General features: G+C 44.2%; 1 protein-coding gene across 6 annotated transcripts in view; it reads right to left on the bottom strand.

Annotated features, from left to right (window-relative positions):
- Nucleotides 1-12,920, bottom strand: part of rapgef1b (Rap guanine nucleotide exchange factor (GEF) 1b) — a 33,725-nt gene extending 20,805 nt beyond the window's left edge. For all 6 annotated transcript variants that reach the window (XM_042059480.1, XM_042059483.1, XM_042059484.1 and 3 more), the window contains exons 1-2: nt 12,514-12,920; nt 473-627 (exon numbers count right to left, since the gene is read on the bottom strand). In XM_042059480.1, the coding sequence (XP_041915414.1) occupies nt 473-627; nt 12,514-12,541 (183 nt within the window). In that variant the 5' untranslated portion in view covers nt 12,542-12,920. The remainder of the gene's footprint in view (nt 1-472; nt 628-12,513) is intronic.
- Between the last annotated feature and the right edge of the window lie 1,600 nt (nt 12,921-14,520).

Here is a 14,520-nt window from a genome sequence, read left to right as displayed (position 1 = left end):
TTACACCACTGGACTCTACCAATTAAATTCCCCCTAAGCCATAGGGTCAAAAATAAACTAAATCATATTGACTCTAAAAGTGTAACTAAAGGAAAATGTAACTGAACAACCTCAGACAGGCACTTCATAGATCCAGAATCTTGGGCAAAACTGGATGCCTTAGAGCAGTAAAATCTATCAGTGAACACAAAACGGACCACATTTTGTCATCTTCTAAGGAGCTACATTTTCAACTGCTGGAGAAATGTCATGACATGCTTCCACATGCTTCAGTTCAGCAGGGGTCCCAAAGGTTCACGAACTGAAGACAAGAGCTCAGGACAGACAGTCAGACAGTATATAATTCAGAGAGAGAGAGAGAGAGAGAGAGAGAGAGAGAGAGAGAGAGAGAGAGAGAGAGAGAGAGAGAGAGAGAGAGAGAGAGAAAGAAAGAGAGAGTGCTGAGGAGGAGGAGGAGGCTGACCAGGCTCACCTTGTTGACTGGTTTCTCTGGGGCGGGAGCTGGGGGTTCTGGGGAGGGGGGCTTGCCTTTGGTGGACGGCGTGCGTTTGATCTTGGGGGAGTGGAACTTGTCCATGAGCTTCATGGTGGATAGCTTGAGGGAGGAGAGGTGGGAGCGCGGCCCCTCTGCAAACCACAGGAGGAGAGACATGACAAGCGGATTAATGAGTGTGAACATTTATGAATATTTATCATGGCGGAGCTGAAGTTGCCACCACTACATCCCTACACTAAAACTAAAGCAACTCCGACTACATAGTTATGGTGAATAGTAATATAAAGACCAACAGCAACCCCCCATTCCCAAATTCAAACACCTATTACCAATTTATAGCTTCATTCAGTCTTAATTTACCATTAGCATCTTAGTCTGAAGCTATATTCTTCAGGTTGATTCTATGTGTAAGTCAAGTAATACATCCTGGATGATGCTCTATTAATAACACATTCTTGTTGCTCAATTGTTATAGATGTCAGCACGCTATTGTGTTCTTTTTTTCTTCCTGGTTCAGCTATGTGTGACGTGCATCTGACAGTTCAGGAGCGAATAAATACAAATAGTAGTCTATTATGGGCTGCATCACAGTGGAAAAATAGGCCACGCTCATAGAGATGTTCAAAACACACACATATTTTATGAAGCTTCAGTATCTTGGCCATTTAAGACATACAACAGATATGACTACAATGCATGCCATAGACTTAAGAATCCTAAGAAAGAATGTCAGCAATGGAAGTTCTTCAGAATTCTTTCAACTAAGGAAGTTCCACACTTTTTTCCCCACAGTCACTGTGCTGGTAAAACAGGTATTCGTTTTTATAAAGTTTTTATAAAAACATGCCTTCATGCTAATCCTTCTGTGCGACACAAAATCCGGAAAACAGAAACTGATCGAAATCTGACAAATCTGTTCACTCAATCACAAACACTCAACTCCACAGCCATCACAGCTGCGTAAGCAAGAGACAGCTCAGTATCAGATCAACAAACCTTTGCGAAAGACAGATTAATTCGGGTTACCTAACTGAGCCGCCAGGAACACAAATCTGTATACACGTCATCTGAAACAACCACAATAACCTGAGAGGTACCCATCTTTTTTCCATTTATATGGCATCACAATAACCTGAGAGGTACCCATCTTAATCTTAACCCATCTCTCAATATTGATGGTGCTTGGCATGATAAGACCTTTCAACTAAATACCAATGTCACCTGCTGAGACTGAGATGAGCAGGAAGGAGAGAACAAAATCAAGAGATTGCAGATGAGGAATGAGACAGCTCACAGCTCCACCATCACCACTAAAACCAGCATTTCCTTAGAATAACATGACAAGGATTCTGTGTAAAATAAAGGGTGTCTTAGGTGTGATGATCTTGAATTTCCCCTGGGGATCAATAAAGTATCTATCTATCTATCTATCTATCTATCTATCTATCTATCTATCTATCTATCTATCTGATGATGGGTGACCAGCAGAACTTCTCTGACCATGTTGCCATGGTCGCCCAACTCCAGGTACAGGTCATGGTTATCTTATGCCTCGCCAACTGTCCTGCCCTTCCAACGTGCCTTGCGGCCTGTACAGTGAAACCCTTAAGGTGATGATACCTGGGGCAACTTTTTTTGAGCAATGTTGCTGAGCAACCACATAACCAGTTCCATGTGTTCTGATTGGATGATCATGAAAATTTGCCTACTGATGATTAGTTCTTCAGAAAAAAAGGTTAACCAATACCAATGGGAACGTGCCAGAACCACAATACTTGCCCTGCAGCTTTTTTCCTTTTTTGTACCTTGTGCATCATCAGCTTTACAGATGATCCAGAATGCAGTGCCATAACTGGACTTCAATCAAACCAAAAGGGCACATGCTACCCTACTGATCATTGAGCTCCACTGTGGGCGCCTGCACCAAATTCAAATCATTAATGCTGGCCTACAAAGTGATCTACAGTTCTGCACCCACTAACTCGAATGCTCTCAAAGACATACGCGACCATCTGACCACCACCTGTACTGCCGCCCGCATGCTCACAGCAATCCAAACTCCAACTCTTCTGTAGTACCCCGATTGTGGAACACACTACCAATTTCTACTAGAGCAGGGGTGTCCCTCTCCATCTTCAGAATCCTCTAGAAGACCCATCTTTTCCTCTCCTAACACCACTGACCACCCAACACACTCAACTTGCACTCGCACTTCTGCTCTGTCCAGTCCAACCCTCTTATCCACATCCAGTTCATCCCTTATACCAATGAAGTACTTATTAGTATAATGTCTCCTGTTCACTAGACCTTGATTGCTCTCTATTATTGGCAGGTCACGTTAGACAAAAGCATCAGCAAGCCTAAATGAACTCATGTAGAAGAGGAAGTATACACCGGCTCACTGACATTCAGGAATTCCATAACTCTTTCTCCTCTTCCAGCACTACTTCTCTGACTCTCTAACACACACACACACACACACACACACACACACACACACACACACACACACAACAAACAAACAAACAAACAGACACACACACACACACACACGCACACACACACACAAATACACTCTGGTTTCTCTTTCTATGCTACGCTCCCATTATACACAGGAATTAGATAGGAATGCCACCTTGCAAAAGGGGCATTTCTGATGCCATGGTTGTATAGGGCACTGTCAGTCTATTGGAAGGACCCCTGCACAGCCTGTTCATACTGCTGTCTCTCAGCCATCCATACACAAAGGTCACACTGACTGCACATACTGCAGTAGAACATTGTCATTTGGTACCATATACTGTACCATGACAGATCAGATCAGACAGTGAAGCTGATTAGGGCAGACTGACTTCTGTCATTAGGATTTGATGACCAATGCCCGATAGATATATTTAGTGGTAAGAGGCTGTAAATATGCAAGGGTGTGTGTATGTGTGTGTGTGTTTTGATCACAGTGAGGTAGGAGATACTGTCCCTCTAGTCAGCAGCAGCTGTTCTCCCTCTACAAACCACAATGGACACACACAAGGCTGGATAATTAACAATGACAACAACACTTACACACAAGGTGGCAGCTGTTACACACACACACACACACACCACATTTCTTCAGACATTTTGCTGGACACCTCTGACCTCAGCCTCTGGAATGCATGCTTCTGAGGAAATGGTGTGTGTGTGTGTGTGTGTGTGTGTGTGTGTGTGTTTTTAGTGTTTATATGGGTATGTGTAAACGATGAGGTTGATTTTTGTGAGAAAAACTCATGTGTGCGTATATGTGTGTGTGTGTGTGTATATATGTTTCCGTTCCGAACAATGGCTTCTGGGTCGGGACAGGAAGCAGTATTGTGTGACTATCAGGGGCGGGGCCACAGACAGGAAATGACACGCCCATTCTGGTGTGAGCCTTTCTTGCCCACAAACACCACGCACACACACACACACACAATATATACAAATTCTTATAAAGCTGACACCAATGCCACCTCTCAAGACACATTTATATGAAAACCAAGTAAATGGATGGATTCGGCATTAACCTTACCTACGAAGTTGTGTGTTTATGTCTATTTTTACATTTTTTTCATTATATACAGTGCATTACTTTCTCCTAGCATAACCATTCACCCAGTTTAGTGAGACCCTGGGTACATAAGGGGAGGGGGATTATAGCACCACATACAGAGTGTAACACATAACATATAAGACACAACAAGGTGACAGACAGACAACAGAGGGACAAGACAGTTGACAAACACAAGGACGTATTATTAGCGATTGAGTAGAATGATCTGAGATTCACATTAGTTGGTCATGGTTAGGGTGTTTGAGGGGAGAGGGGTTTGGAAACATGTTATGCATGAGTGTGGATAGTGTGTGCCTATGTGCATGTGTAAAGTGACAGCTGCAGGGGCAAAAGGGAAAAGAAAAAGAAAATAAATAAACTTTACATAACGGAGGAGGGAGCTATGTGTCTGCTAATGTACACGGCTTGTAGTTATGTTTTTGTGGAATTTAGAAATGTCAAAAATGGGGACCAGGTGTCTTTAAAGGCTGATATTTGCTTCCTTCTGTGTGCATTGTGTTTCTCCATTGAAATGTGTTCTGAGATTAAATTTGTCCAGTGATCGATGTGGCAAGATTTATTTGATTTCCAGTTTTGGAGAACTACTTTCTGTGTGTTTATGTCTGTTGTGTAGTTTTTGTGATTGTGGTTGTGTGGTTGTCTCTGGGGCACTGATATAAATAGGCAGGACTCGATCTATAACACTCTCTGCAGAGAGGTCAATCTATACCTGCAGTAATTATCTAACCAGCGTGTGTGTGTGTGTGTGTGTGTGTGTGTGTGTGTGTGTGTGTGTGTGTGTGTCAGTGAGGGGAAAAAATACTATTTATGTCTGGGGACGCTGATCTGACATATGAACACATTGAACTCAAATTAAAAATGAAAGAGGGAGAGAAAGGGAAAGAGAACCAGAAAACAATAGTGTCTCTCTGTGTGTGTGTGTGTGTGTGTGTGTGTACACGTCATTTGTGCATGTGTGTGTGTGTCTGTAGTCTCCGCAGGAGAGGTATTCTCTTTTGACACAGCGGCATGACAGCAGGAGGTCAGCAGGATGACCCGCGCTGATTACAAAGTCAGACATGCCATTACTGCTTCACCTTTCCTCTCACTTTCTCTCTCTCCCACCCTCCCTCGCTCCATCCATCCCTCCATCCCTTACATCCTCCTTCCATTCACCATCTGTCTGTCCATCCGTCCACCCGTCGGCTCCACACACTGACCCCAGCCCCTCACACCACCCATGGACTAGGTCCAACTGCACAGACACGGACTAAATGTAGATAATGCCCTCGTGGCAGAGGGATGAGTGGGGCAGCACCCGACTACATAGTGATGTGAACACTCACAGGAACCCAACCGAATGGGACTACAGCAGGCAGAGGGCAGGAGCAACAGTCAGCTATTAGACCACGCAGACTAGGGCAAGAGCAAAACAGAGAGCCAAATAAGCATGACTAATCAACATGACATGGCATGCCAAAACAGAACAAAATTCAGCTTTCTGAGATAGCATTCGGTGGCAGCAAGTCATTGAATTTGAATTTTCCCTTTGGGATCAATAAAGTATATATCTGTCTATGTGTCTATTGAGACATGTCTAAATCAAAACACTTCTGCCTTTTAAGATACCTTTGTTTTTGCTGAATTTTGAAAGCAGCATACATGTATCCTTCAGGCTGCCTTCAACCAAAGATTCTTTAGAACTTTTCTCTTCAACTCCCACTGATTAAGTCAGCTGTAGGTATCCTGGCAACAGTGTTCCGTGTTGCTAATTATGCTAGGTCGTCCAAAACAAAGTTCATAGCTGGTACCTTGATGCCTGCTACGGCAAGTGATTCATTAGACAGTTGAGGGCAGCGAGGCAGCTGGCAGCTGCTTTCCATTTGGGACAGACCCTAAGACTTAGAACATGGACAGGGCTATCTACAGAGTACAATGAACCCAAAGGGATGGATGTAACTACTAAGCTAAGAATATGGTGGACAGTGACATAAGCTTTAAGAGCGTCTGTGACTTCAGATCAGATCAATAATAACTTGGAAAGAACACCAGTTAGAGTGCAGAGATGCCTGAGCAAATGAAAGCACAGTGATGACTGACTTGACCAGTAGGAGGTGAGTGCGGAGCGCAGAACAGGATTCACATACGCACGCTTTAAATCACTGCTGTGACTTGCATTACAAGAATTTAGACTGATTAGAGAACAGAGATAACCTTCACCAGACCATATAAGATACAACTATGACTGTGACCAGATCAGAGATGACTGTGGCAAAAGAAGTCAAAACAGAGGACACACAGTCTATGTCTGTCTCTCTATCACACACACACACACACACACACAGAGAGAGAGATAGAGGGAGTATAAGATGTTAGGTAACCACTGTGCCCAAGTCAAATGAAACTAAATCGATATACATAACCGCAGGCACCATTTGGGTCTCTCACACACACAGTACACATGAACATAAACAGATCTGCACTCTTTCACCTCTCTCTCTCTCTCTCTCGCGCGCTTTTTGTCTGGTCTTTTTTTTCACACTATATTCAGAGGGAAAAGAACAACCACCATGTGACTGACACAACAACACAGGCCCTACCCCCCCCCCCCCCTCTCTCTCACACACACACACACACACACACACACCTAAACATGGTGGCATCCTCTGTGCGTCTAGAGTTCCACATTCCACCAGACACTCCACCCCAACACACACTATTTCTGCCCTTCTGCTTTATACACACTTTATTCCTGCTGATGCAGGAAAAACACACACACACATGTACATACAACCGCACAATCACACACACACACACACACACACACACACACACACACAGGAAATTATAGTAAAGGGACATTTTATGGTAATTTCCTTGTGCAGTGCGTGCCCTTAAAGGTTTAGCAAGTCTCACGTCTCTGAACCCTGTGGATAAGGGTAGCAGTGAAGGGTAGCTGTACATTTCCACTCTTATTTAACCTTCACCTGAAGAGCCATTGAGAGTTAGCAACGATTGTGTGTGTGTGTGTGTGTCTCTGTCTGCATATGTGTGTGTGTGTGTGTGTGTGTCTCTGCATATATGTGAGTGTGTGTGTGTGTCTGCATGTGTCTCTGTGTGTGTCTGTGTCTCTCTCTCGCTCACTCTCTTTCTTTCTTTCTTTCTTTCTCTGTGTGTGTGTGTGTGCGTGTCTGCGTGCATGTTTTGAAAACAGCATATTACACCACCAAACAACCTACAATTATGCAATGATGGGAGAATCATCTGCTTCACCTCTCTCTCTCTCTCTCTCTCTCTCTCTCTCTCTCACACACACACACACACGTTTTATTTAAGACACAAACTGAGATTTCAGATAGTCAAACACAAAGCACCGCAGTGCCTTCAGTCTTAGAGATCCCTATAGCTCCTCAAACAATCTTTTAAAGTTCCTATTGTTTCTCAAGCACGCTGTCCCAACCTTAGAGATCCCTTTAGTTTCTCAAACTAGTTTCATCTTTGTCTCCTCTCTCTCTTACACTTTGACCCTTGAACTTCAAAATGAGCACGTTGACAAAACCCCCCCCCACACACACACACACACACAGTTTGAGTGTCTGTGTCTTATTTTCAGTTTTGTTCTTCCAAAAATAAACATGATAAATATGGAACTGCTTTGAACAGCGATTTCAGTAAATGAAATGGCAAAAAAAAGCCCAGAAAAAAAAAACTAAGAAGGAAGAAAAGAACAAAATGAAAAAGGAAGAAAAACTGAAACTCCACAGCCACCAGGCAAACCAGCAGATGCAAACACTCTCTCCTTGACAGTCGTCAGCTAATGAAGCTCAGTCAGCTAACTGGTCATGCGATAAACAAAACAGGACTTGTTTACTTCTTGAATGGTAAATAAATAAGCATTTAAACACGCACTCACACACACGCGCTTCCCTGAGACCTACCACTCCTCTTATCTGTCTCTTCCAGGTTAGGGCCATCCGGCACCTCAGCTTCTCCTGCTAACGGTTGGCGATTCCAGCTAGTATTCCCCATACGAGCGGCTTATGTCCATACACACGGTCCCATATGACCACACAGGGAGAGGCACCTGCACACACTCGCATATGCATGCACTGAGCGTCTGCCTTTAATCCATTCATATGCCCTCAATTCCCACACCGCCCAGACAGACTGCTCCCATTCACCTTATTACTCACACACACACACACACACACACACACACATAGAGAGAGACACACACACACACACACACACACACACACACACACAAACACACATAGAGACACACACAAACACACACACACAAACACATAGAGACACACACAAACACACACACAGTGTCCTGTGACCCTTGTTGACTCAGAAAATCTGCTGAGGGAATCAGCCAACACACACACACAAACACACACACACGTACACACTCAGCTCCACATGCCAATACTCATCAGACATCAAGACACTCGGACACTGCCTGAAGTTTAACACAAGACTCAGACAGACTCCATACGCCTCACCGGTCACCATGGCAACTGTACAGACAGCTTGAAGTGTGTGTGTGTGTGTGTGTGTGTGTGTGTGTGCGCCAGTCAGACATGGAATGAATTAATGACGTCCGAATGGAGATCGATCAAGCCTAGGGCTTAAACTGTTCTGTGCAGAGTGAGAGAGTGTGTGAGAGAGAGAGAGAGAGAGAGAGAGAGATGGAGTGAGAATAAGAGAGAGATGGAAACAGACAAAAGAGAAGGCACTGAACCACTGATAACAATGTTGACGTAGAATAATGATCACCCTTATGATGACGTCAGACAATGATGTCTCCCTCTCTCTCTCTTATTCATTTGGAAGCCTCCCTCCATCACCCCATCTCATTTTCTATCTCTCCCCCTAAGCACAGTTCAGTCTCTCCATCCCAACCCCTCTTTCTCTTTCCAGCACAGTAGTGTATGCTGCCTCCAGTCTTCCCTCTATTGCCCTGCGTTTTCTTCTGATCCATAACTCAGAACATTCGAACATATGTTTTGGAAGTCGAATTCCAGTCGTTTGGAGGGCTCTCCCCGTATTGGGCCCCTGGGAAGTAGTTTTCAGTGTCCTTCCCCCCTCCTCTCTCTCGGTATTCTCTCTCTCTCTGTATCTACATCTGTCATTCATTCGTTTATCCTTTACTCAATCTCTCCATCTCCATTTTTGCCTTTTGTGGGAAAACTCCCTTTGCTGAACACACACACTCAGAGAGAGAGAGAGAGAGAGAGAGAGAAAGAGAGAAACGTGCTTTCTAATTACAGCACCTCAGTAGAGTTAGCCATGTCTGAATTCTACAGTGCTTATTACACTTAACCTCAGAGTAGTGACACACACTAGGAAACACACTCTTCTGGGCAACTAAACACAGTTATGGATACACATCAGGGTGTGTATTCTGTGTGTATTCTGTGTGTATGTGGCGGTGGTATCGGTTGCAGTGAGTGTGCTTGAGTGATTAGCAAATATACTCAAAGATGGACAAAAACACTTTAGTTACAAGTCACAGACAGATCCAGAGTTTGTTATTCAGGTTTGTCCTCAAGCCATCTACTAATTCCATCCTCCAGAAATGAGGAACTAGCATTTCTGAATCATGAGCGGGCACGGGCACGGGCACTGGCACACACACACACACACACACACACACACACACAAGCTAAAATAAGTGATAGATGAGCACATGTCGGAGTTGTAGCCAGTCAAAGAGTGAGTATTAGCACGGGTACTAAATATACCCGTCAACCAAAGTGCAGCTCCTCTCCTCTTCGGCCAATGATACAAAGGCTCCCCAAACAGACACAGACAGCAGCGCTGAGCAGTGCGGTGGTGTGGTGAAGAGCTCATCTCTCGCTGTGGGAACTACAGGTGATGAGCGAGCCTCAGGCCCCTCACAGTTTCAGATGTGCTTATTTACGGTGCTCATTTACTGTAAACTATCTAGCACAGCATTTTCTGTAGCAGTTCCAAAGTTGTGTCTGTGTGTGTGTGTGTGTGTGTGTGTGTGTGTGTGTGTGTGTGTGTGTGTGTATGTGTGCGTGTGGTATTTCAGTGTATTACATTACTTCACATAATTTTATGTTGAGTATTTGATTGAATGTACACAACAGCTTTATGAATATTGAGGGGTGTGTGTGTGTGTGTGTGTGGCAAGACATACCACATACCAATGGCACAAACAAACAAACAAAAACAACCACAACTAGAGAGGCACATACACATAAACACTGACACACATACGCATTTCATGTGTGTGTGTGAGAGAGAGAGAGAGAGAGAGAGAGAAAGAGAAAGAGAAAGAGAAAGAGAGAGAGCGTGCTTTTGCCACACACTGTGACCTAATTCTTGCGGACCCCCTTGGCAAGGGTATTACTGATTTTACCGATTTAAACTCTCACTCACTCCCACTCTCCTGTTCACACACATATGCACACAGAGCTGGTACTTGGTGTCCCATTCATCAGGGGCACTTTGCTTAACAGGGTTTCCCCCACTGATTAAGCCCTCACACACTCACTCACACACACACACAGGGAAGTGGAGGGTGGGGAGATGGTCTTCCTGGTTTTGTTGGCGTTTTGGCGACATCACATCATAGACTTACTTTTGGATACCAACCAAAGGGGAGAGATGGGGAGGGGGTAGCAAATGAGAGGAAAGAAAGAGAGAGAGAGAGAGAGAGAGAAAGATAAAGCAGCAAAAGTCTTGTCTGGCATGTGTGTGTGTGTGTGTGTGTGTGTGTGTGTGTGAGTGTTAGTTATATTCTTTCTGTCTGGGTTGTAAGCAAAGTTATGATGGGAGATTATCGTTTCTATGGTGATAAAGCACCAAGCTAAGAAGGCATGTGACGTACATACATGTACAGACACACCACAGGTCGGTGGTTGCTGTGACTCCCGTGAAAAGGGATGTTTACAGATCACTGGAGCAGGCTCTCTCCCTGTACGCGCTCGCGCACTCGCGCACACACACACACACACACACACACCTGCATGCGCACGCACACACACACACAGCATATCGACTCGCACGCACACATACATTCACCCTAAGGGGAAATCCACTAAATCAATAGAACCATAAGCATCACAGAACACACGCCAAGAGGTCAGCAGGTGACCTATGACCCATTAAATGTACATGACCACACTTGTGCACAAGCACCCACTCTATCTCAAAGTTTAGTGAACAACCACATGGTTTAAGGGCTAAATACACACAGAGAAATGTCTGGGCAGGTTTAAGCAGCCAGAAGCGGAATGTATGAAGGTGTAGCCGCCTTGAGCTTCAGGCGACGCATTCTTGGGGTCCTCCAAAACGTTCACAATCACTTTGTTGACGCAACCGGGGAACACACTCACTCTCTCTCACACACACACACTTACTAGCGACTGTAGGCCGGCATTTTCACAGATATGATCGTCGGCTCAACTCACACTAATTTGTTGTTGGTCAGAAAGTCAGCAAGTTGTCATAAGCAGAGGAGACGTGCCACGTGCACAAATAGTCTGCATGCTCCCATATTCAAGAGCGATTTGCACTGTAGCTGCAAAAAGTTCATATGGCGCTTAAGAAAGTTCTCTACGTTAGACTAGGCCTACTAAAACACTGAAAGTTAAAAGCTGCTGAAACGGAAAATACCGGGCACTGTACACAGGCTTCGCTTGAATTCGAAATTTAGACAAGACTTAGGCTAGTCCGAATAACCAGAACAGGCTATCAATAGACTTGCATTCATAAGTTGTTACTATAACACTTAGGCCATCATAATTAACTAGTGGCCTACTCTAGCTTACGAAGTCCACAGATCGATCATCTTAAAATAATCACTCATGACTCATGATTTGCCAATGCAAAAATGAACAGAACTTTTCTTCTCCTGATGAACTGTCAATCTCACGTCAAAATAAACCAACACAACATAGGCTACTGACAGTAGCCTATAAAAACACTAACAGCCAGTTCGTCTGCTCATTTCTGACAGAAGGAGCTTTGTTGACCGACCGTCTCTCAGTCAACTGTGATTCCTTGTCAAGCCCCGCAGACCTCTGTGCCGTAAATCCTTTGAAAATTACAAAGCACAGACTGACCATCTTTCCACAACCGCTCAACACAACACAGATGTTTGGGTAGCTAATCGAGTAACAAACAAACCCCAGGTGACACACTGTAACCAACCGTTAGCTATAGCAAGCTCGTTGAAGTCCTAATACAAGCGATAGTCTAACCCGTGTGTTGACAACGATCAGGCGAGCAGTTAACTGGGCACTAGAACACCTAACCTGGGCCTACGTTATCACACACACACTTACACATCAGAAAACCCCACCAGCGACAGACATCGGGACGTGGGAGAGAGGCACCCGGTGGTGGGTGTCTGTCTGCTTGTGAGAGAGAGAAGCAGCTGGTTGCTGGAGCTGCTGACTGCGCTTACCTTGCTTGTTCTCTATATTGCCCGACATATCTGTGGGTGATCGCGTAGCCTATCCCCCGTTCACAGACAAAAAAGACAAGAAGCCAAGCGGCGTGGTCCGGCTGGTTCACCCAAAGTCCTCACTTAGCCCGGCATTTTTCTCATGTGTCGGTTCGGCGAGGATACATGGAAAACGGGCTTGTTGGATCCTACTCTCTCTCTCTCTCGCTCCCTCTCTCTTTCTCTCTCTCTCTCACACACACACAGACCACGGCTGCTGGTGGTGTGGCGTGGCGGAGGGTAGACCCGTCCCACTCTCTCCCTCCGTTACACACATGCATGCAGTAGCCTACACAAGCACACAGCAAACAGTACACAGTGCTCGAATCACGGCCACACACTGGGCGACAGCGCCATCCTCCGGTGGAAACCAGTGAAGCCCCCAAGGAACTCAGCCGCCAGCGTAAGCTATTTATTTCATTTACGAACGCCAAACATTTACGCAGTTAGGTGTAGGCCTAGGCCTATGGAGCGACGCATGCCATCGGACTACTAACAAACCATCACAGTTGGCCACAAGGACTCTGGGACATTTTAGAATTTTAAGATTATATCTCTCCCTCCCATTCTCTCTGTTCTCTCTTTCATTCAAATTTAAGGGAAGTTTGGCGAGCACAGTTGAAAATATGAAAAGATATTTTATTATTTTATTTATTTTTATTATTTATTATTTTATTTATTTTTTTAAAGATAATAAACAAAGACCTAATGAATTATTATAATCAATTATATGAAATGTGTATAGCCTACTGTTTCAACATATTTTAAAATGGAAGAAAAAGCTATTCAGTTGTTCTCTTTCTTTCACAAGAATGTATGCCCTGGGGTTGTGGTGAAGTCAGTAAATGTACTCTCAGTAGACCTGTCAGGACAATTCAGAAAAGGATGGCTGTGTGTGTGTGTGTGTGTGTGTGTGTGTGTGTGTGTGTGTGTGTGTGTGTGTGTGTGTGATAGAGAGAGAGCGACAGTGAGAGAGAGAAAGCGAGCGAGTGAGAGAGAGAGTTTCAAAGAGTTTCTTGAGTAAGGAAAGGGGAACACATGATTAAGTTGCTAGGCTGTAATTTGCTTTTTTCTCCAGACTTCCTCCACAGTCTAGAGCTCCAGCTCTGCTCCCCTGTCTCCCCCATGTCTGTTTATCTTAGGAAAGCTTGTCTCCTGCAAGCCAGTCTCTCGGTCACTCTCTCTTTCTGTTGCCCATGAAGTTGTTTCTCTCAGGGGAAAGTATTTCTGACTCTCAGGAGAATTACTCTGTCAATCTCCCCAATCTCATTGGGCTCAGCCGTGGAAGAATGTCTAATTCTGGCTTCCCAAACACAGGAACAAAACCATTACACAGTTGACAGAGCTCTGTGAAATGTCTTTGGGACATCAAAATTTGTGGAACACACTCCTGACATCTAGTGGTCATTTTTGATTAGTACAGGATAGTTCACTGATGTCTCATGCCAGACAAGAAGAGGTTTACAAACCCTTATATCAGGGTTTCCAAACCTTTTTTGGAAGGTGGCCCTATTTTGATGTCACAAAACGTTGGCGACCCCAATCATTCACAACATCTCTGTTGTACAGTCGAGATTGGTACTTTGATTTTCCCCAAATGTCCAAGCCAAGCTAATTAGTTTGGCTTCGTTGCACGTCAGGTTGTTTTGTTACTTTGTTTGGAATGTTGATCAAGCATGATTACGTCAAGTTTATTTTTTCTCGTAGCCAGATGTAATGAAAGATCTGAATAGTTACTAATGGAAGAATGAAAAAATGAAGAAAAAAATGAATAGTTACTTAACCTGGATATCATGGGGTTTTTAATATTTTTTATTTAATGTATGTTGTTATGACCTAGGGGTAAGGCCACAACAAAAGAGGCAGTGGAGAGGTTGGATCTTTAACTAAAATATGGATTTATTAACCAAATTAACCAAATAACAATCAAACAGACAAACAGTGTGAGGTGGGTCCAAGTCAGTCATC

This window comes from Alosa sapidissima, chromosome 13 (assembly GCF_018492685.1).
Source record: "Alosa sapidissima isolate fAloSap1 chromosome 13, fAloSap1.pri, whole genome shotgun sequence".
NCBI classification, from domain to species: domain Eukaryota; kingdom Metazoa; phylum Chordata; class Actinopteri; order Clupeiformes; family Clupeidae; genus Alosa; species Alosa sapidissima.
The sequence above is the reverse complement of the archived record's forward strand: the minus strand, read 5'-3'. Positions and strand labels throughout refer to the sequence as shown.